A 22,554-nucleotide genomic window follows, 5' to 3' on the forward strand; every position below is an offset into this window, starting at 1 on the left:
CTATTAAAGAATGGTTACTTGAGATTAGGGAAGCTGGAGAAATTTGAGATGGACTAAAATGAGCTCAGATTTCTAAGAATCTGACCTGCGGAACCCACTGTGGACCAATCTCCCCAGGATGCATGGAGGCCATGGACTTCCGGATCTTTTTTTTTTTTTTTTTTTTAACTTTCCTGAAATTTACACATATTTATTCATAGGAAAACACACACATTTCTGCTGAGACTGGTAAATATACACAAAGAAAAGCTGAATGGAATGGGGGAGACAATATACTAAATGTTACGTACTACGGTAACTTATGTAAATTGTTGCAAACCCTCTTATGGAATTATTTGCATGTTTTTCCACACAATGAAAAAAAAGAGAATCCTTCTGTGAACGGATGATGGAGCAAAAGGTGCCTGACAATCCATGAAACACAGATGGATTGGACTTCACACAGTTTGTACATCCCTACTTGAGATTGCTTCTATGGATAAATGGATGGATATGATTCACTGAAGAAATGGACTGAGTTAAATGGAATTTCTTGATTCTTCTCTGAAATGGTATCCTTTTATGGTATGCTATAATCAACATTATAGTCTGGAAAGACTAGTTTTTTATGTGTTCATCTAGTGATTAGAATCTCTAATACACACAAAGAGATAGATATGTCACTAAACTTTAGTATACAGTCATTTATTCATTCTGGGAGAGAGCGCAGGACAGGAAGGCCTGGCGTGCTATGGTCCATGGGGTCACGAAGAGTCGGACACGACTGAACGACTGTACAACATTTATTCATCTTTCATTCTGAAGTGAATCTTGTCTTAGTTGGACGTCCCTTCCTAAGCTATGACTCGTAAGTCCCACGTAAATGATCATTCAGTGTAGAAAAGGGGATTGCACTTGCTGCCATCGACCTCCATGCCTTCCATATCTCATTTGCACAAGGCCTACCCATGATGAAAGCAGCTGCAATTCCAGTCCCCCCTTCCCGACCCCAGAATGGTCATACTCATTTCTATACTGGATCACCACCTGCAAGGCCAAGTTATTATTCCACTAGTCATCCTTTAAAAATAATTCTTCTTTAAACATCAACATCAACAAGAACAGTAACAACAACAACCCTGTTATGTAACGCAATGTTCTCAGTACCTTTTGAGAGGCCAGTAAGCAACTTAATAGTACTATTTTGTCCTTTAAATTAGTAGCAAAATAAAACTGTTTTTAGAAATGTGGAATGTTAAAAATGCACAGGAGAATACGAACCAAATGTATTACCTTTGGTAGTGCTTCCATATCTTGATCCCGAATCATCGGAACCTTCACCACTAAGTCCAGCATCTCTAGATCCAGAACACCTATATCTTGAGTCTCCAGATCCGAAGCCTTTGGACTGAGAGATGGAATGTTCTTGGCTCCTAGACCTCATGTCTGCAAATCCCACATTTGTAGATGGAGAACAAGAAGATCCTGATCCTCTACATCTTGAATCTGAAGATGCTGATCCCCTAGAAGATGTCTGACCTGTAGATTTCAAACTGTTTGATCCTCTTATTCCTGAACCTCTGGATCCAGTAGTACCTCCAGACGCAAAATCACTGTAAAAGCAGTAAAGAAAACAAAAATCTTTATCTAATTCATGTTACGCTGAAGATGCAGAGTAGACAATAAGAGGGCTCCTGTGAATAAAATGTTACATTACATTACCAACTTAACTAAACCCTTTATTGTACCTATTATGTGGCATTTAGATTAAAATGTGCTGATAAAATGTAATACCAAGTTGCTTGCTTAACCACCTGCACCGTAACAAAGTTTGGTTGATATATAAAGTGAAAATGTATCACATAAGTAGATTTAGGGTTGCCAGAATTCAGGATGCTAACCTCATTTATTGTGCATGTATGGCTGTAACTAGACATTCTGCACTGGTCAGACTTAACATAAATGACAAATGCAGTTGTGCACTACTGCATTTTGGTTCTGTCCCAGGTTATGAATTGCAAGATATTTTGAAGATCGTATTGTTCGAACAACAAGTACATAAGAACATCAGAAGGGCCCTGCTGGATCAGAGCAAGGGTCCATCCAGTCCAGCATTCTGTTCACACAGTGGCCAACCAGCTGTCGACCAGGAACCCACAAGCAGGGCATGAGCGCAACAGCACTCTCCCACCCATCTTCCCCAGGAACTGGTGTACACAGGCTCACTGCCTCTGCTACTGGAGGTAGCACAGAGCCATCAGTACTAGTAGCCATCCATCGATAGCCTTCTCCTCCAGGAATTTGTCCAACCCCCTTTTAAAGCCATCCAAATTGGTGGCCATCACCACATCCTGTGGTAGCAAATGCCATAGCTGAACTATGCGCTGAGAAGGCAGGCATTGCCCTGGTTCCTAATAAGAGATAATCAACGTTTCAAGGCAGATGTCCATAATCTGTTGAATAATTAAATGATGAAAAATCAAGTGGAGGTCAAATATGTATAAATGATACATATTTAGATCAGGCGTGGAGGATCTGTGGTCTTTCAGATGTTGTGGGGCCTCAGCTCCCATCAGCCCCAGGGCCAGTGCTCAGGGATGATGGTAGTTGTAGTCCAACAACATCTGAAGGGACATGGGCCCCCAAACGTGCCTCAGACAAAGGAGGATCTTGGATAAAGGAAGTCGGAGGCTGGTGGCACTGATGTCAGTGGGGCGATGAATCTGCTCTGGGTTTCAGTCAGAACCAGTCAGAACTCTAAAGGAGCTGTCCAAGGTGAATCCGCTCTGGGTTTCAGTCAGAACCAGTCAGAACTCTAAAGGAGCTATCCAAGGAGAATCTGCTCTGGGTTTCTGTCAGAACCAGTCAGAACTCTAAAGGAGCTATCCAAGGAGAATCCACTCTGGGTTTCGGTCAGAGCCAGTCAGAACTCTAAAGGAGTTCTCCAGGGTGTGAGCATCTTGAATATTGCCTTTGTTTGACCAGTTGTTTTCTGGGCCAAATTTAAGGTGTTGGTTTTTTTGACCTTTAAAACCCTATATGGTTCCGGCCCAGCCTATCTTAAGGAGCGCCTCCAGCAACACCAGACAGGCCGCTTAACAAGATCAGCCTCGGATGGCCTTCTCTCTGTCCCATCAGCCAGGACAGCTAGGCTGGTGAGGACAAGGGAAAGGGCCTTCTCTGTGGTGGCCCCCAGTCTGTGGAACTCCCTCCCTAGGGAACTCTGCCATGCCACCTCTTTAATGAGCTTCTGCCACACATTAAAAACTTGGTTGTTCAGGCAGGCATTTGGGTTGGGTTAGGGTATTTTTAATGATGTTTTTAATGTAGAATTTTATTGTTTTAACTGTTTTGTTGTTGTACATCGCCCAGAGCGGCGATTAATAAATTTAATAAATAAATAAATAAAATTTGGAGTTATGACTGGTTCTGACTGAAACCCAAAGCGGATTCAGCCACCAGCACCCCTGAGTTCAAAGGTATTTAGGAAAGGGAGAATTCTGCCACATTCCCCTTTATTCACCTCTCTCCCCCATCCAGCAGACTGTGGTAAGTTTCAATCTCATTCTCCAGGCGGATCTTGATGTCCAAGAGCTGCTCGTATTCTCTGTTCTGGCACTCCATGTCACTCCTGATCTGCTGTACTTGGCCTTCCACGTTGCTGACCACTTCTTGTATTTGGGAAAGTTGGGCACAGTATTGGCCTTCTGTCTGAGCCAGGGTGGCCTCAAGAGATTGTTTCTGATGAAAGAAGAAAATGGGATACTGAACATTAATATGAGTGCAAAGCAGAAGCAGTGGTGTGTGTGTGTGTGTGAGTGTTTCTGTCGAGGGCCACATACCCTCAGAGGTAGTCTGTATGCTGGCAGTAATTGCTCCCCTCATTAATTACCCCTCTCAGGGGTAATCTGTAAACTGACAGTTTCTGCGTGTGTAATCTGTGTTGTGTGTGTTTCTGTCGAGGGTCACATACCCTCAGGAGAAATCTGTATGCTGGCAGTGGGCAAAGCCAAAGCCGGTGGTGGATGGGGCCACCCCCCTTTCTCTCCCTTTGTCTCCCCCCCCCTCTGTCTTTCTGACACCCCTTTCTCTTTTTCTCCATCTTCCTCCTTACCCAATAGGCTGCTGGGGAAATGACAGATCACTCTTGTCAGAAGTCTGAACTAATCACTTGCAGAGCACTTTTAAAATTAGGCTGAGGACTGCAGGTTGCCCATCTCTGGTGTAAAGTTTGTGGGGAACTTAACAGCTCCATCAACATTTTACATTTAACTTACATTTCCATCAAAATCCTCCTTTGAATATTGGCTGAATAATTATTCAGACATTCCACAAATATGTGATTTTAGACAGAAAAAAACCCTACAACGCTCAGCATTCCCCAGCCAGCTGTGCTGGGTGGGGAATGCTGGGAGTTGTAGGGATTTTTTATCTACACACGCATAGGTTTGCAGCCTAAATTGCCAAAAGTGTGTGTGAGAGAGAGCCAACTCCATGTGCCAGCCCCCATGTGCCACCTGGAGCACAGGACAATGCCTGCAGCCTTTGTGGAAGGCATCATTTTGTCTTAAGCTGAAGAGAGGGTTAAAATTTAACAAATTAATAAGCAGGAAGCATCTTTTAACATAGGTGTCAAGTTTTTTTTTTTTTTTATAGAATTCATATACCAGAGACAACTTGGATTGCAGTTCACTTTCTAGGGTTTGCAAGCTGCGTCTCAGTTCCGTAATCTCACTCCTGTTGGTGCTGGTCTCTTCGACACTGCTGGTGATCTGTTTATTTAGTTCTTCACTCTGAAATATTGCAATTTATTGTTTGATTTTATTTATTTGATCCCGCCTTTCTACAAAAAATGGCACCCAAGGTGGCTTACAATCGCCAAAAAGACTTGATAAAAACAATAAGAAGCAAATACATGGTTTAATGCAAATCAATGAAGTCATTTCTTTAACAGAGCAATGTTTAATTTGTTTAACAGAGGTATGGCGGATCCCCCTCCCAAGGCCATCGGCGTTGCTACAACCACGGGAGGGGATATGTGAGTGTGGATCGTTCCCTCTCCCTGCTCCCTCCCCACTCTCCTTTGGAGGTGCGGTGGAAAGTAGCACAACAGCTGCTCTCCTGAGGTCGCAGCAGCGGCTGTGGAACAGCTTCGGGGAAGAAAAGGAGTATGGAAAGCTGGGCAGAGAGTGGAAGGAGGAGGAGGAGAGGCCGGGACCTGTAGGATCCAAACGCTTCTCCGTTGCCTGTCCTGCCCACAACAAGGAAGGTCAGCTAGACAAGTCAAGAGGATCATTTAGCTGAAAATAAACAGAGGGATGGGAGGTATTTTTGCCTCCATCCTCCTCCCGCCCCAGCCTGGCTTTGGCTGGTGGTGGGGCACAGGATAGACAGAACGCTCCAATCTCGCAGCCCGGTGTCTATTGAGCAGTAATCCCTTAGGACTGCACTTTAATGCAAGTAAATGGTTAGCCTTTATTTCACCTGTTTGTTGAACCAGGCCTCAATATCTTGTCGGTTCTCCTCAGCAACGGCTTCATATTCAGCTCTCATCCTATTCAGAAGTGCAGTCAGGTCAACTCCAGGGGTGGCGTTCATTTGCACGTCGATGCCTCCAGTGGTGGTATCCATCACAGTGTTCATATCCTGCATCAATAAAGATGTTTTTTTAAAAACTTTCTGCAATAGCAGTATCTTAAATAAGGCATGTGCCTTATTTGCACAGTTAAATGCACATTTACAAGATGGGCGATACTTGGCTCAACAATACAGCAAGTGAGAAGGATCTTGGAATTGTTGCAGATCACAAGCTGAATATAAGCCAACAATGTGATGTGGCTGCAAAAAAGGCAAATGCTCTTTTGGGCTGCATTAATAGAGGTATAGCTTCCAAATCACATGAAGTACTAGTCCCTTCTACTCAGCACTGGTTAGGCCTCATCTGGAGTACTGTGTCCAGTTCTGGGAGCCGCACTTTAAGAAGGATGCAGACAAGCGGGAGAGGGTTCAGAGGAGGGCAACAAAGATGATCAGGGGCCTGGAAACAAAGCCCTATGAAGAGAGACTGAAAGAACTGGGCATGTTTAGCCTTGAGAAGAGGAGACTGAGGGGAGATAGGATAGCACTCTTCAAGTCCTTGAAAGGTTGTCACAGAGAGGCAGGCCAGGATCGCTTCTCGATCATCCCAGAGTGCAGGACACGGAATAATGGGCTCAAGTGACAGGAAGCCAGCTTCTGGCTGAACATCAGAAAAAACCTCCTGACTGTTAGAGCAATATGACAATGGAACCATTGACCTAGGGAGGTGGTGGGCTCTCCCACGCTGGATGCCTTCAAGATGAGGCTGGACAGCCACCTATCAGGGATGCTCTGACTTTGGATTCCTGCACTGAGCAGGGGGTTGGACTCGGTGGCCTTGTAGGCCCCTTCCAACCCTACTCTTTATGATTCTATGATCTTTTAAAATAGGACTCTCTCAGAATAATTTGAAGGTTTCTAGATTTCTTTGACCTGCTTTAAGAAGTTCAAATTTCTTTAGTTAGGGCACTGAGAAGTGCAGAGTGCTCTACTTACAATGAAGTGTTGCTGCAGAATTATACAGCACACAGCTTCACATTTTGCTGTGATTCAATGCGTGACTTAAACTTTCAGACCATCAGATGCTCTGTTTTCTTATAGAGAAAATGTCATTCCTGGCCCTTTTAAATTAATATCAATACAGAGGCTAGCTTTTGAAAAAAAGCAGTGGTCATTTCAATTTCATTATTTCTTTAGTGTTTATTATTAAACGTATTTCTATACCGCCTTTTAGTCAAAGACTGTCCAGGTGATGAGAGACTTCACATAAATTTTAAATTTTATGACATTTAAACAGTGTATTCACCATACTGGAGAAGTTTTCAAATGCCACTGCAGGGGCTTGAGGCTGAAAAGCGAAGGTGCGAGGATGGCAGATTTTGGACAAAAACGCTGAATTGCACTCTAAGTGTGCTATCTGGGGTGGGGGCCTTCAGCTCAGGCCCACTGCACAAATGGGCAGGGTTTGCATCTGAGTAGGGATGTGCAAACCGACCCTTGTCCAGGTTCTCTAGGCGCCCGCCCAGCCCCTGGCTCGGCTCGCCAGTCTCTGGACCACACTCAAGCCCCTCCTACACTCGGCAAGTGGCCCGCATTCACCCCTGTGGCCTTGTCAAGCTTCACAGTCGCCATTTTGGGAAAAATAAAATGGTGCTCACGATAATGAATATATTTGCATATGTGCGAAAATGCGCATTTTTGCGATTGCCATTTTATTTTTCAAAAAATGGCAACCCTGAAGCTTGTTGAGGCCACTGGGGTGAGTGTGGGCCGCTCGCCGAGCATGGGCAGGGAGCGAGCAGGGGCAGGGGCTCGGTGAGTGGTGCTTGAAGGTGTGGGCAGGGGGGTTTCTGCTGGATTCCCAGATGGGATTGGGCACCCGTGCCATCCCTACTTCTGAGTATTGTAACCAATTCTTTAGAGGCTGGAAATAATCTCAGTACAAGTGAGAAGCAAGGAGCTTTTGTACTAAATGAATTAGGGTTTAAGGGTTTTTCTATACGCTTTCCTACTGGATGTAGTGAGTGGGTTGAGAACTGATTGTAGCAGCACCAGATCAGAAGAAACCATCCTTCCCAGAGATTATGTTCCATTCTCCAGCCCCCTACCAGCTATGAACTCCTAAAGTTGGAGGAGAGGAGAGAGATGGAATGCAGGACTACCCTCACACCCCCTGTAAGTGGCATTTGAGGTTGGAAAAAAATAATTGGAACTCTGTACTTTAGTCCAGCTAAGATGTCCTGCTAGTCTGGGAACAGAAGCATCAACTGGATGCTACCTTCATTGCATTGCTTTGAACAGAATATGCATTCCGATGCACATTGCAATACACATCCCCATCCAAGTTGTCAGGCAATTGATCTCATGTTGATTAGAGTTGGGTGGACTCTCCACATATGCTTTGGAATGAGTCTGATTAAAATAGATTAATTTGGAAGATGGCTGCTTGACATTCAAAATGAATCTGCTTTTGAACTGGACCCATTCCATGGGTGTCTCTACATTAAGGAAAAAAACTGCACCCTTCCCAGGCTTTCTTCTTCTGGAGTCTTTCTGCGTTCACTATGGGCTCCTTTAGATGGCGGCCACGTGATTTATAACTGAAAACTTCCCCTCTTGCCTCGGCACTGCTCCATAAGGTTCAATGAAACCACGCCATCTAGTGGCTGTATTATAGTGCAATGCTGACTTTACACACTGGGGATATCCCATGACAATTTAAATAGTGCATTATCTCCGACCTTTTTTAAAGTGAGATTACTGGGGGAAGGTGCGGCAGACGTCCTGGAGGTTGATGACGTTGTGTAAAGGACCCGCAAACTTCCATGAGTGGCCAGTCACGAGGATGCAATAAATCGCTCGTGTGGAGAAGCCCCGTACAGTGAAGTGTTTCGGTTCTGATGTATTCCTGATCACTATTGTTGGGAGCTTAATACAGGTTTGAGGCTTCCCCACAGCTTGTGCCCTCCAAGATCTCTCCCTGCCTACCTCTCTTTTCTCGAGCTTACTGAGGCAAGGGAGAGCAGCAGGGAGGGCTTCAGTGAACCTCTGGAGTAATAGGGCCTCAGGCGTCAGGTCATGGATGCTGCCATAAACATGCATCATCACCCAGGGATGCTAGGAACCATGAGACTCCAGTGGTTCCATTCCATTCGTGATTAGGGTAGCCACTTACACATGGCCAAAAAAGGGGAAATGCATCACCCAAAAATAGGACAAAAGAGGATATCTATTTGCCTATAATTTGCATATGCTCATTTAGATGCAAATTTGGAAATAATCACTATACGTCAAACAGAAATACAAGACCTCTCACCACCATGGTGGGTGGGGAAGACTGAGATCAGGGGACCCGGGTGCCTGCTTAGTCTGCTGTTCTGGTTGCCAAATTCAAGGCCCCTGTCGGCTCTCCCTTCTGATGGTCTGGAAGTTGCAGCCTGTGCAGAACGCGGCAGCTCGCCTGGTTAAAGGCAGCCGTCGGCGAGACCACATCACTCCAGTGCTGAAGGAGCTGCACTGGCTATCAGTTGTTTTCTGGGCCCAATTCAAGGTGTTGGCACTGACCTTTAAAACCCTATATGGTTCCGGCCCACTCCATCTTAAGGAGCGCCTCCAGCAACACCAGGGGTGCCGCTCAACGAGGTGGGCCTTGGAAGGCCTTCTGTCTGTCCCATCAGCCAGGACAGCTAGGCTGGTGAGGACTAGGGAGAGGGCCTTTCCTGTGCTGGCTCCCACTCTGTGGAATCCCCTCCCTAGTGACCTCTGCCATGCCCCCTCTTTGAGGAGCTTCCGCCGGGCTTTGAAAACCTGGCTGTTCAGGTGGGTGTTTGGGGTGTTAGGGTTTTTTTTAGAGCAATGTTGTTTTGTTTAGTTGATCATGTAAATTTGTTGTATTTTGTGTTGTTATTTGCATTGTATGCTGCCTAGAGTGGCTGGGTAGCTGGCCAGATGGGCGGCTAATAAATAAATAAATGCATACATAATAAAATGGTTCCTGATCTGATCTTTAAACTGAACCTGGACTGGACAGCCCTTCAAATAAAGGATGCCTTCAAATAGAGGACTGTTCTCTGTAAACGACAACATGACCACCCTACTTGTCATCTGAAGCCTGAGGCGGGACTATGGCATTTCTTGGAAGCCCTCGTCACATCTTCCTGCCTCAGTAACTTTGGGGAAGTGTAGGTGGCAGGGAAGGCTCCAGGGAACACCTGTGAGCCAAAGTGGATCCATTTTGGATTGGCCCAGACTCCAGAAGGGTCAGGGTCCAACTGTCCAATCCAAAATGGACCTGAGATCAATCCAAAATGGATCAACCCTACTCCCATTTTGTATTATGCTCCATCAGTAACATTGACATCTTGTTTATGCACAACTACAGCTGGATTAGGGTTCTGGTCTTTTTGTTTATGTATGTAGGTGATCCAAACCAATTCTATTAACACCAATGAGATTTTTGCCATTGACATCAGTGGATTGCACCCATTGCCTTGAAGGCATATATTAAGACCAGGTTTTATGCACAGCTGAGACCTACGTTACCTCCTCATGATTCTTCTTAAGATACTCCAGCTCCTCAGTCAGACTTTCAATCTCCATTTCAAGATCACTAACGGTCATGGCAATCTCATCCAGGACCTTACGTAGGCCATTGGTGTCAGCTTCAACACTCTGGCGGAGCGTCACTTCATTGTCATACCTGAACAAAAGTGATGGAAAGAGTTGTCAGGAGATGTGTGGAACATATCTGAAGAGGGAGAGGCTAATAGGTCCCTTTTTTGTGGGTGTTTTGTACAGCGCCTTCATTGGTTTCTGCTCTACTATTCGCTTGGATACCAAGTTTTATCTGACATTCCACTAAAGTAAATGTACAGCACAATCCTATACATGCCTACTCAGAAGTAAATCTCATTGACTTCAGTGGGGCTTACTGTCAAGTGAGCAGGTATAGGATTACAGCCTTCATATCAGGGATGCCTGTCAGGAAATGAATGTTGGATTAGTCAAGCGTTGGTCTAACGCTTTTTGTGATGTGTACCAAGAGTAGAAGTGCAATTGGCTGATAGATGTGAGTTTGTTCCACACAAGCATGGTGTAGTTCAGGTTTATTCTATGTACACATCATGGGATATGCCCTCCTTGAGTCTTCAGGGAAGCGCAAGGTGTGGCGTCTGTGCCTGCTTTGCCTCACTTACTTCAGCTTGAAGTCAGCAGCAGCCAGCCTTGCATTGTCGACCTGCAAAAGGAGTGTTCCATTGTCTGTGGTCGCAGCAATTATCTGAAGAAGAAGAAGAAGAAGAAGAAGAGAATTATGGATTTGGACATGAATGAGGTTTAACTCCCAGCTCAGCCATGAAGTTCACTGTGTAGTCTTTGCCAAGTCAATGTAGACGTTCTCTCCCGGCCACCTCCTGGCAAAAATGATTAGAATCGTGTGGGGACAAGCCTACTGGGGAAGAGTGGGGGCAAATCTATTGGGGAAGAGTGGGGACAAGCCCATTGGGGAAGAGTGGGGACAAGCCCGTTGGCGCTGCCTGGCTCTTGCATCCTCATCCCCGCAGGCCTTCACGTATTGAAAGGGTTCCTTCTGCTGCGGGGAGCTGTCTATATTCATGTGGGCTCCCTGTGCAATGTAGAACCGTGCATGAATGCAGATGTTATCATGGGTGGGGTGGGGGTGTAATGGACACTTCAGAAATGAAATCTTTACAAGTTCAGGAACCTTCAAAGGTTCAGAAATGTAATCTTTACACATTTATTATTGGATTGGAAAGTGTCTGTCCAAAAATACCACAGACAAGGAAACTAGGTAGATAAAATAAATATTTCAGTTATAAGTAATTGCATATGTCAGAGATCGTATGCATGACACAGTCTCAGATGAGATAGGATACCTGCAATAACTATATCAAGAACTATATTAATTAATTAACAGCTGTCAGATTTTATAATTTATGAACTTTCAATACTATCTGATCAGAAACCTAAGACGAAGCTACAAGACAGCTTCAGACTTCCTTCTATCCTTTCTCAACCCAAATCTTTTTTATTATACATACTCTTAAGTGCATCCCACTTCCCTGAGCAGTGAGAAGTTCTAGGGGTGCAACTTACCCAGGTTTGGTTTTCTTTGGAAGGAAAGATTGCTGGAGACCAACAGTACAATCAATCCTATATGTGTCTACTCAGAAGTAAGCCCCATTGAGTTCAATGGGACTTACTCCCAGGTAAGTGTGTCTAGGATTGCAGCCTTAAGCCATGATATTTAAGTTGGTTTACAAATATACAGGTAGAGCATAGGTGAAAGCAGTGTCTTAAAACACTCCAGCAGCAAAATCGAATGCCCTGCAGCAGCTCTCTGGAGAGAAGCAAGCAGCCCCCCAAAGGAGCTATCCAAAGTGAGCCCTCGCGGCCTCTTTCTCTGTCCCAGTCCAGAAAGATATATACGCCTTTTGTGGAAAATGGCTCTTCCGGCTATTTCCTCCACACTGCGAGCCATTTACCTGTCATTTCCCTTACAGTAGACGTGCCTGCCACTTGGGCTTGCTGACAATGAAGGAACATGAGCAACCCCTCTGGCCCCATGAACCCTCTCCTGTCTCTCCCCCCCGCCACAATTCACAACAATATAAATAAATATAAATATTGTATTATCATACTTTCTCTCTCTCTCTCTCTCTCTCTCTCTCTCTCTCTGTCTCAAATAAAACAGAATACTAAAGCACATCCACACAGACTTTCCCCCCTTCCTTACCTGTTTTCGAAGGCCATCAATGGCTGCATGATATTTACTATAATCATGCTGATCTCCGCCCCTGGTCCCCGCTCCAGACCGCTCAAGCCATTCTTCGATTCTCTTCTCAAGTTCGCCGTTTGCCTCCTCCAGCGCTTGCACGTTGCCCAGATAGGTCGCCAAGCGGTCATTGAGGTTCTGCATCGTTTGCTTCTCGTCGCCAGAAAAAAGCCCGGCTTCGCCACCCTCAAAGCTATTAAAACCCCCAGCCGAGCCACCTCCAGCCGTGCCCCATCCAGCCCCAGCGCCCCATCCAGCCCCAGCACCCCAGGAAGATCCACTCGTGTTGCATGCCATGCCACCGGAAGCCCATCTCCCTCTGCTCTCAGACATCCCGCTGAAAGAGCACATGCCCCCGCCGGAAGCCCATCTGCCTGCACCCCCACCCCCGCCAGAGCTTCCCCCAAAGACCCTGCCGCCGGACCCGCCACCGGGGCTGTACGTCCCCCCGCCAGCCATTCTCGCCTGCCCTCTGCTGCTGTGGGATGAAGAGGCCTGTCTGGATGACGACTGGGTGAAGAAGCTCATTGTTGCAGGACAATGTACAGAGGACCGTTCTTATGGAGAGAGGCAGCTTAAGGTGATGCCGTCCTTGGAAGGCAATTCTTCACCTTTTTATATGCACATTTCGAATTGCATCATGCTCCTAAGTGTATGGTACTTTTTGCCAACTTACTAGCCTAGCCCATCATTAAATAATTATAATAATTAATAGCTAATCCCAATTTGTACATTTGGGCTCTTCCCTCTGGTTATTCAGTACGCTGAGGTGGAAAATAGGTGGAGCAGCGTGGGTCCAACCTTTCATTATAGCCTTGTATCTTCTGTGGAGCAAAATTGAGTAATTACTTTCTTTTTTATAGTGTTACTGCTTCCTAACACATCATTACATGTTACCTGTTTATATTCAGTGTCTTTACATTTTATCTGTATTTTACACATTTTCATTCACTATCATGTTTTATAGCTCTTGCCAGAAGGTTATATATTCTTCTTCCAGGTCAAAGGTTCTTGCCAGAAGGCTATGACTTCCATAATTATGGCATGTTTTATGTATAGAACCACATTTGACAATTATAGTTCTCTGTGAGATTGTCACTTTATGACCAGCCCTCCATAAAACCACTGGCAAAGGTGACAACTTCGTGATTTTTTATTCTTCTGTCTTGTTTATGGTCCACTGTGTTCAAGGAGGATTTTTGTTGTTGTTTATTCGCTCAGTCGCTTCCGACTCTTCGTGACTTCATGGACCAGCCCACGCCAGAGCTTCCTGTCAGCCGTCGCCACCCCCAGCTCCCCCAAGCTCGAGTCCGTCACCTCCAGAATGTCATCCATCCATCTTGCCCTTGGTTGGCCTCTCTTCCTTTTGCCTTCCACTTTCCCTAGCATCAGCATCTTCTCCAGGGTATCCTGTCTTCTCATGATATGGCCAAAGTACTTCAGTTTTGCCTTTAATATCTAGAGATGTACGAAAGTCACTTACCTTGCCCGAAATTTGATTCGTGGTGGGGGGGAGGCACTCCGTCCCTCCCCCCGAAATTCTGGCTGGGGGGGAGGTGCCCCGTCCCTCCCCCCCCAAATTCTGGCCGGGGGGGAGGCGCCCCGTCCCTCCCGCCGCGAATCCTGGCTGGCCGGGAATGCAAATGGCGGCAGCCATAGCCTCCGCTGTTTGCGTCCCTGCAATCAGCCATGATAGGCTACGTAAATGTTTACGTAGCCTATCATGGCTGAATAAAATAACACACACAAAAAACCCGTGCGTACGCAAATGGCGGCGCCCATGGGCGCCGCCATTTACGTACGCGCTGTTTTTTATTTCTCAGCCGTGATAGGCCACGTAAACATTTACGTAGCCTATCACGGTATTTTTAAAAAAATCTAGCCGTGATAGGCTACGTAAACCTTTACGTAGCCTATCACTTTTTTTTTTTACTGGAAATGGTGGTGGCGGCAGCCGGTCGGAAGCCCGGCTGCCGCCGCCGCCGCACCGCCACCGCACCGCCACCGGAGCCGCCGCCGCCACCAGGAAGATTCGCCCAAGGTAAGTCCTGTCCCGGGGGGGGGGGGCAGACCGTTTCGCCACCGATTTTGGGGGGCCGAATGCGCTGGCATTCGGCCTCCCTGAGATTCATGGCGAAATTCTCTGACATCCCTAGTTGTGTCTAGTGCTCAAAGTGGGGTGGGATGGGATGAGATTCCATCCTACTTCTTTTCAAGTGGATATAACTGAGTCTGGCCTAACCACCCCACTTCCTCCCCCCCCTTTGAAACCATCTCACTTCCCTTTTTCAGGTGTTGGTCGCATCCTTTTTGGGGTGGGGGATTTCATACGTGGATTTTGCTCACGCTGACTGACTGATTACCAGTGTTGGAAGGGCTGGCTCAGAATTTGTGATGTGGCCAAGAGTGGTTCCAACGTACACTGCAAGAGAGAATTCAGATTTAATATTTTGCACAAGCCTGGGAACAGGTGACCTGGTTACTGGGACTGCTGAAATGACAACATTACCATGGTTTGGACCATTGTCTTTGGAAGGCACAGATGTCTGACCTTTTACACCCTGGTTGGATTGTGGACTGCATTACTTTACTTCCTGCTTAAACACATACACAACACACACACACATGCACACACAAATGCACACACAGAGAAATACACACACATGCACAAATACACACACACACATGCACACACACACCTGAATGCAGACTTCCCAGATAGCTATTATCCTGTTTCCAATCTCCCCTTTTTGAGGTGGGTGTTCGAGTGAGCAGTTATCCCCCAGCTTTGGGCTTATCAAGCACTATGAAGTCTGCACTTTTGCTCTTGGTCTAGGTTTATAACTCTCTTCAAGATTGACAGGGTCATATAGAATCATAGAATAGTAGGGTTGGAAGGGACCTACAAGGCCATTGAGTCCAACCCCCTGCTCAATGCAGGAATCCAAGCCAGATGCAGGAATCCAAGTCAGGGTCAAGGGTACCATGTTTGTTGAACCATGGAATTAGCGTGTTGTCTGAACACAGGACATTTTCAGGGTGGCTTGTTAACCATGCCATGTTAACCACCCTGAACAACCCAACAACAAACCATGAGTTCGCAAGGTGACTTGTTAGAGAAAAATAAGCCACACTGCATGGTTAACAAGCCACCCTGCCGAAAATGTCATGGGTTTAGACAACATGCTAACCCACAGTTCAACAAACAACCCACGGTTCAACAATGACCCACACTCAACCACTGAGTGTGGGTTAGCATGTTGTGTGAACCCAGTCATTGAGTTCAATGGGGCTTACTCCTAAGTAAGTGTGTATAGGACTGCAGCCTTAGTGATGCTGAAATCCAGACATTCTGGTAAAATGAAAGTCGCTATTTGGAGGGTGCCAGTTTTTAATTTTATTTTACTTGAAAGCAAGATCAATAAAGGATTCCCAAAGTTATGTGGAGCACTGGCTTTTTGAGTTGCCCATGTTTCTTTTACATAGAAACATAGATCCTCTGCCTCGTCTTAAGGTCAAAAGAGATTTTGGAAGTAATTCAAATCTTTGCTTGGAAAACCATTTTAAAAACCATCATCTTAATCCTGTGTCATGTTTGTGGATTGAAAATGATTATTCTGTCAGTGCACAGTGGCAGTTGAGTATATGATAGTGTACTTAATGTATACTGGCTAATTGTTTTTTCTGTTTTCAAAGGGCAGATAAAGTTGTTTTTCCCCCCACTAATTAGTTAAGGCCTGACATGGCTGCTGACTCGCTTAATCTCCTTTTCAATTAAAATGATGTTATATATATATATATATACATTGCAACAAACCCTTTGCCAAACCCTGAAATGTAAATCATGTTTTGAGACCACAAAGGAAAGTTTTCTTAACCTGTTAGTCATCTCCATCAACCACGGCCATCACATTTGGGAAATAAATTGTATTTCTTGGATATTGCTTCTCCCCATTCCATTGAAAGTTTGACTCCTTCATCTGACTAATATGGGTTCGTGAGGGCAAGGCGTGACACTTCTCACCCATGCTGCTGTTCACCAGAAGCTGACCCAGCAAGCTCCACCGATTCAGCATTTCTCACAGCTTACGGCAAGGGTGAGCATCTTTTTTCGGCCCTGAGGGTCATGCGTGATACAGATGGTTCTTTCCTCACAGCTCGCAACAGGGGAGACAGAGGGAACTGAATGAGGTAGGGAGACCACTTATGAATTGCCAAAAAAGAGGACATGCATCACCCAAAAGGAGGACAGTGATATGCATAACAGTTGCACAAGTTAAGTTATATGTATAGATGCAAATTTAGAAAGTATTGTTATATTTTAAATAGAAATACAGTACCTCTAGTTGCAGAGTGGATGACTGTGACCAAGTGACCCACATACCTGGCTGTCCAGGTGCTTGTGGGTGATGGGCAACAGTTGTTATGGTTAATTATCTTTAAACTGGAATTGGACAGGGCAGCCTTTCAAATCGAGGACAGCCCTTTGGCAGCCCTTCACTTAGAAGACTCTCCTCCATAAAAGAGGATGTCTGGCCACCCTAGTATGAGGATTGCTGGGGGAGGGAGTAGAGAACCTTCTCTCCATCCATTTCCCCAGCAATGCTGATATAGGTGTCTTAAATTGGGGCCTGGCCAGGGCCCACACACTAAACATATTCGAGGATACCAATATGACTCAAGTCCACTTGTGTGAAAGAATGATTTATTGATGGAAAATGGATGCGGAGAAAGCAAAAGAACACCTACACATCTCTTAACTCTTGGTTCAGTCACTCTGGTTCCCAGGGGAGTGACAGGCGCCCTTCCTCGGGGCTGGTTATCTGAGCAGGTGGCGTGCCTCAGAGAACAGGTAGCAGGCCAATTTGCTCTGGATTTTATAGAGCAAGCCACATTAAGTTAGAAAACCATCAGAAAGTGCACACGCACACACACCCTTTACCAAGGCCTTTCTCTCTTGGCAGCAAAACAAGTTTCTCACAGTACAGAAAGAAGCATCCCTTCTCAGTTAGAAGGTACACAGTGCAAAGAGCGACTACTATGAATGTTTTTAGCTTCTGTTAGTAGCAAAAAGCATGGACTTCACTGCTTGTGAGTACAGCTATGAGTAGGGATGTTGGAGAATTCCACCATGGACTCCAGTGAGGCTGGATTCTTTAGAATCTGCCCCCCCCCCGGAGTCCGTGGCGGAATGGGGCAATCCCCCTGTGTCACCCCGCGGAATCCCCCCAGGATGGAGCGTTTCTGGTGGCGGATGCGGTGGCTCTGGGGGCGGCGGATGCAGTGGCGGATGTGGTGGCGGCAGCTCTGGCTGGTGTCCTGGCTGCTGCCGGTCTGCTGTGGCTGCAAATGGTGGCTGTCGTAGTGGCCGCCATTTGCGTCCCTGCCTTTTGCCGTGATAGGTTATGTAAATACTTACGTAGCCTATCATGGCTTAATGCAAGGATGCAAATGGCGGCCACTATGACGGCCGCCATTTGCTGCCGCAGCAGCCCGGCAGCAGCCAGAACTCCGGCTGTGTCCGGTTGGTGGCTCTGTGGAGCCGCCGTGGAGCGGAGCCGGCAAGGGAGGATTCTGGGGGAAGGGACGGCGCGCCTCCCCCCACTGTGGAAGCCCTGGAATGGAGCAAGGTAGGTGTTTCATACATCCCTACAGAGGGTGGGATGTTGGTGAAAGCCCTCAGTTGGTGAAAGCCCTCAGAAAGCCCTGCGTGGCCATTAGGCTGAAGGGAAGAAACCCCTGCCAGCAAATGGCAGGCAAGTGGCACTACAGCAGTCCTGTTTGGGGCTGTCAGGAGCTCTGAGCAGGAGCGCTGTTGCATTTGCACTGCTCTAGCACTCCCATTTGGAGTCGAGCCAGCCCCAAACAGGAACACTGCAGTGCTATCTATAGTGCTATTATGCAGCAGGCGTAGGGAGGCTTCAGGCTTCTGGTGTCAGGAATGCCCCTGTTGCCTTCTGAATCCTCCAATAGCCAGAATCAACACCCAGACCAAAGGGCTGCTTTCCAAGGCTTTATTTCCATTCAACCTAATGAAGCTCACAAATGCTAATTGCCTGAGACTCAGAGGAAATACAAAGGAACAGCCTACCAGGGGTGTCTAAGAGTTAGGATGTCATTTGGTCTCTGTTTGGAGAAAAGCGCGGCAACTCTCTGAACTTAAGGAGTAGGAGGGGAAAGTCTCCCCCTGTCCCGTGGGGCCTCGGGGCACAGCTGTTGACGTCGAGCCAACCGGGTTGAGCGCCTCAGCTCGGCTCCCGCAACCTCTCGCTTGTGCCTGCGCCTGCACCTTGCATCTAAAAGCTCAAGTTGTCCCTCCCTTTCCCTGCCAGGGTCACTGTTGCTCCCAGGAATGTGAGCGGGGGGTGGGGCTCCCCCTTCTGCTGTGCCTCTGAAACCTAAGAGGGTTCCTCTCTCATGGATTCTATCTCCTCCTCAGTATCAGAGCTGCTTTGGGACTCTATGGGCTCAGATCCAACCCTGACATCTGGGATCTACTTTGTTTTTTTACTAGCACCCCGAGATCAGAGCATGGCGCAAAAGACAGAATTAAATTAATTCTAATTTTATTTCAAATTAAAGAATTCTGAGCCCAGGTATTTTTTCAGTACCAGAACATAATGCAGCTCACAGTCCTTCCTCACAAGACGGCACTCCTAGTTACCTTAAGTTGTCTCCATTTCATCAGTATAATTGAGGAGAAGGGGAGGGTGGTGATTCATTTTGCTGCTCCTCTTGTTGAACAATTGGGAGTCAGAAATCCTTGTTGATCTGTTGCAAACCACCCAGAAATCTACCAGGAGATTCAGAGCTACCTTCTGCCCATCCTTGCTGTCAGGGGTGCAGTGGTGGAAGGTCATGCCTAGGGATGTACGAAAGTCCTTTTCAATGGGGTGATTCACGGTGGGGGGGAGGCGCTCCGCACCTCCACCCAAAATTCTGATCCGGCCGGCTCCGCTCCATGGAGATTCTGTGGAGCCGCTGGCCGGGGCTGCCCACAGCCGGACATCTGGCTGCTGGGCAGCCTTCTGAAAAAAACAACAACCGTGTACGCAAATGGCGGTGGCTACGGCGACCGCCATTTGCGTTCCCTTTTTTCCACTTTTTTAGCTTACGTAAATATTTATGTAAGCTATTACGGTGAAAAAAAAAGGAACGCAAATAGCGCCCACCACGCTATTTGCACTCCCCTTTTTTTCGCCGTAATAGCTTACGTAAATATTTACGTAAGCTAAAACAGCGAGAAAAAGGGAACGTAAATGGCGGCCACCATAGCCGCTGCCATTTGCGTACGTGTTAGTTTTTTTTTGCTTGCCGTGATAGGCTACGTAAGTAAAAGGCAGCTACGCAAATAGTGTGGTGGCCGCCATTTGAGTCCGCAGCAGCCGACCAAGAGACCAGCTGCCGCTGTCACCGCCGCCGCCGGTGGAACATCCGCCCCAGGTAAGCTTTAGTCCTGGGGGGGATTCCGCGGGGGGGCAGGGGGCAGGGGGCCTTTCCACCATGGGTTTTAGGGGGCCGAATGCCAGTGCATTCGGCCTCACTGAAATCCGTGGCAGAATTCTCCGCCATCCCTAGTCATGCCAGGACAGAGTCCCGGGACTTTTTTTAGAGCTGGGTCGCAGCCAGGTCCCTCCTACTCCCAGCCTACCACTGTGGGGCAGGTGGCTGGAAGAGCCAGAGATGCTGTTGTGAGTGGGGTGGGTGCTGCTGCTACAGCAGCTACTCTCCCCAAATCTCCAGGCATGGGGCAAGAAGAACAGCAAATTCCCCCCTCCCCTGTCCTGAGTGTCATGGTTGCCTCTGAGCACAGGGAATGGCAGAATAGTTCAGATTCTGAGGAAGAGCCGCAAGATGTGGGGGAGGAAGTTTCCCAGGCTTCAAAGGCACAGCTGGACGGAGAGGGCCCCTCTTCACACACCCCTGTGAGAGATAGTGAACAGGGGGAGGCGGGGGTTGGAGAACCTGAATTCTTAGATGCCAGGTGCAGGCACAGAGTGAAGAGACAGATGGTAGGGGTGGAGCTTAGACGGTCTGCCCAATTGGCCCAGCGTCAACAGCTGCGCTTAGAGGTCTCATGAGAGAGAGGGAGATCCCCCCCCTTAAGTTAGGATAGCGAGCCCGCCTTTTCTTCAAATGGTGGGCAACTTTCATAGCTTTCCTTTGAACTCCCTGAAGCCATTTCCTTTGTAGACTGTGAGTCACTGACAATTTGCATCTGTATGACCCATTGAAGTCAGTGGATTAAAAGCCGTGGATCTGAAGCCTCTTATCTGTGGTTTGATTTGGCTTTTGAAGTTTTCAGCAGGGGCAAAGGGAATCCTGACACCGAGAGGCTGCCTGGGCAAGGCAGCCTCCCCTGGCAAAGGGTTAATTTACCCTCTCTTGCAGCCCGCCTTCTCTCGCTCCGAGAGGGAGCAATGGAGGAGCCACCGCTGCCACACCTGCTCCTGAGACCATGCTGTCGCCATCCAGTTTCGGGGAAGGGCGGGAGCACGTGGGCCAGGCTAAGTTGCTTGCTGGAAATGCTTATCCTGACCATCAATCCCGTGCCCCCAGCAAGCCCAGCCAGTTGTAAAGCGTGTCAGGGTGGACACTGAGCCCATAGAATCCCAGAGTAGTTCTGATTCTGAGGAAGAGGGGTCGCTCCTGGGAGAGGAGCGCACTCCTCTTTCCCAGGGCCAACGGCTGATGGAGATTCCTCCCACTGGCATTCCTAGCTTAGATAGCAGTCCTGGGAGTGACAGAGCGTGGGAAGCCGACTTGATGGACACGCGACGCCGACACAGAGAGCGGCGCCAAATGGAGGGCGCGGAAAGGAGGCGTAGTGCCTGGTTGGCGCGCAAACAACGGTTGCACCCAGAGGATCCAAGGGAAAAGGGGAGGGACTCTCCCTAGCCCTTAAGTTCAGGGTCTGCCAGTGATTCCCTTTCAAACGGGGACCAACTTCCAACTTAGGGCATAGGTACTCTGCTGCTCATATCTAGTTGCTAACAGTAGAGTTGTTAAGTTGTAAAAGAGGAATAAAGCTTTGAAAGGAATCCCTTTGTCTGTGTCTGGACTTGGCTACTGGATTAGACTGAGAGAGGCCTCCAAGGAGCCCTTGACAGAGCGGCGGCAACCCAGCACGCAGACACAGCACACCCGAGAACTTGCTGGCCAACATCAGACTCAGATAGGTCAGCTCAGTCAGTTTGTTGAGTGGCAGCGGTGGTGGTGGCAGCCAAAAAAGGCAGCGGCGGGTGGGGCGGGGCATGGGGAGGGCAGAGAGATGAAGGAAGAAGTCTATATGAGTGAAAAATAAATGACATTAAAAAAATTAAATTAAAATGATAAGAAATATCTGGGAATAAACCCCATTGAAATCTATATGCTTACTTCTGAGAAGACATGTATGTGGATATTGGCAGCCCCAATGCAGCGGCCGCCTCACCTGCCTCTGCACAGCTCTGGGCAGGGGCCACAGAACTTCTCTTACCCAGCCTTTCCCAACCTTGTGCCCTCCAGATGTGTTGGACTGCAAATCCTATCATCCCCACTCCCAGCCAGCATAGCCAATATGCTGCCTGGAGATGATGGGAGTTGTCATCCAGCAAATCTGGAGGCCGCCAGGTTGGGGAAGGCTGCTGCCTGCTGCATTTCTTCTTGGCTGTTGGTGCAGAGGGTGAGGGCCCAAAGTGCACATTTTACATTTTTTCAAAAAAACCCCACACCAACAACAACCCCAAAGCAAACCAAATTACATATACAAAGCTCAATCCTTCATAAATATAAAGTAACAATATTATCTGAATTAACTAAGAATACAAACCTACTATCTAATATATATTAGTATATGAGATAAGGGGGGAAATCCTTCTGCAAATATAATCGCACACAGCAAACAAGTCATTGAAACCAGAACAAATAGCTTGAAAGATTTCTGTACCAGTCCATCGAGGTGGGGGGAGGAACCCAATTCAAATGTCAACACAAACGAACTGAACGTTAGTTATCGGTAGATTAGAAATGTAATAAATAAATGAACAGCAAAAGAAAACAACTTCTGACTCCACCCAGATACAACTAAGCCCAGTGCCACCTCATGGCTAAACTATATAATGACACTATCCACACACAATTGATAAGGCTATATATACATTTCTTCTGTTAAGGCTTTCTGTGTATCCCCTATACAGATCTTTTGATTTCCATGTTGCAGCTAG

At 47.2% G+C, this 22,554-nt stretch overlaps 1 protein-coding gene across 1 annotated transcript; it reads right to left on the minus strand.

Annotated features, from left to right (window-relative positions):
• Positions 1–3,498: 3,498 nt before the first annotated feature.
• On the minus strand, positions 3,499–12,844 carry LOC146341031 (keratin, type I cytoskeletal 10-like). The gene is made up of 6 exons (XM_084808253.1): positions 12,311–12,844; positions 10,752–10,834; positions 10,099–10,255; positions 5,464–5,625; positions 4,647–4,772; positions 3,499–3,720 (listed from the first exon to the last, which is right to left on the minus strand). The coding sequence occupies exons 1-6, from the start codon at positions 12,806–12,808 to the stop codon at positions 3,499–3,501; spliced, it is 1,248 nt and encodes a 415-aa protein (XP_084664379.1). The 5' UTR covers positions 12,809–12,844.
• Positions 12,845–22,554: the final 9,710 nt, after the last annotated feature.

This window comes from Heloderma suspectum, chromosome 6 (assembly GCF_057233095.1).
Source record: "Heloderma suspectum isolate Gila_16-S chromosome 6, 16-S_ref, whole genome shotgun sequence".
Lineage (NCBI taxonomy): Eukaryota > Metazoa > Chordata > Lepidosauria > Squamata > Helodermatidae > Heloderma > Heloderma suspectum.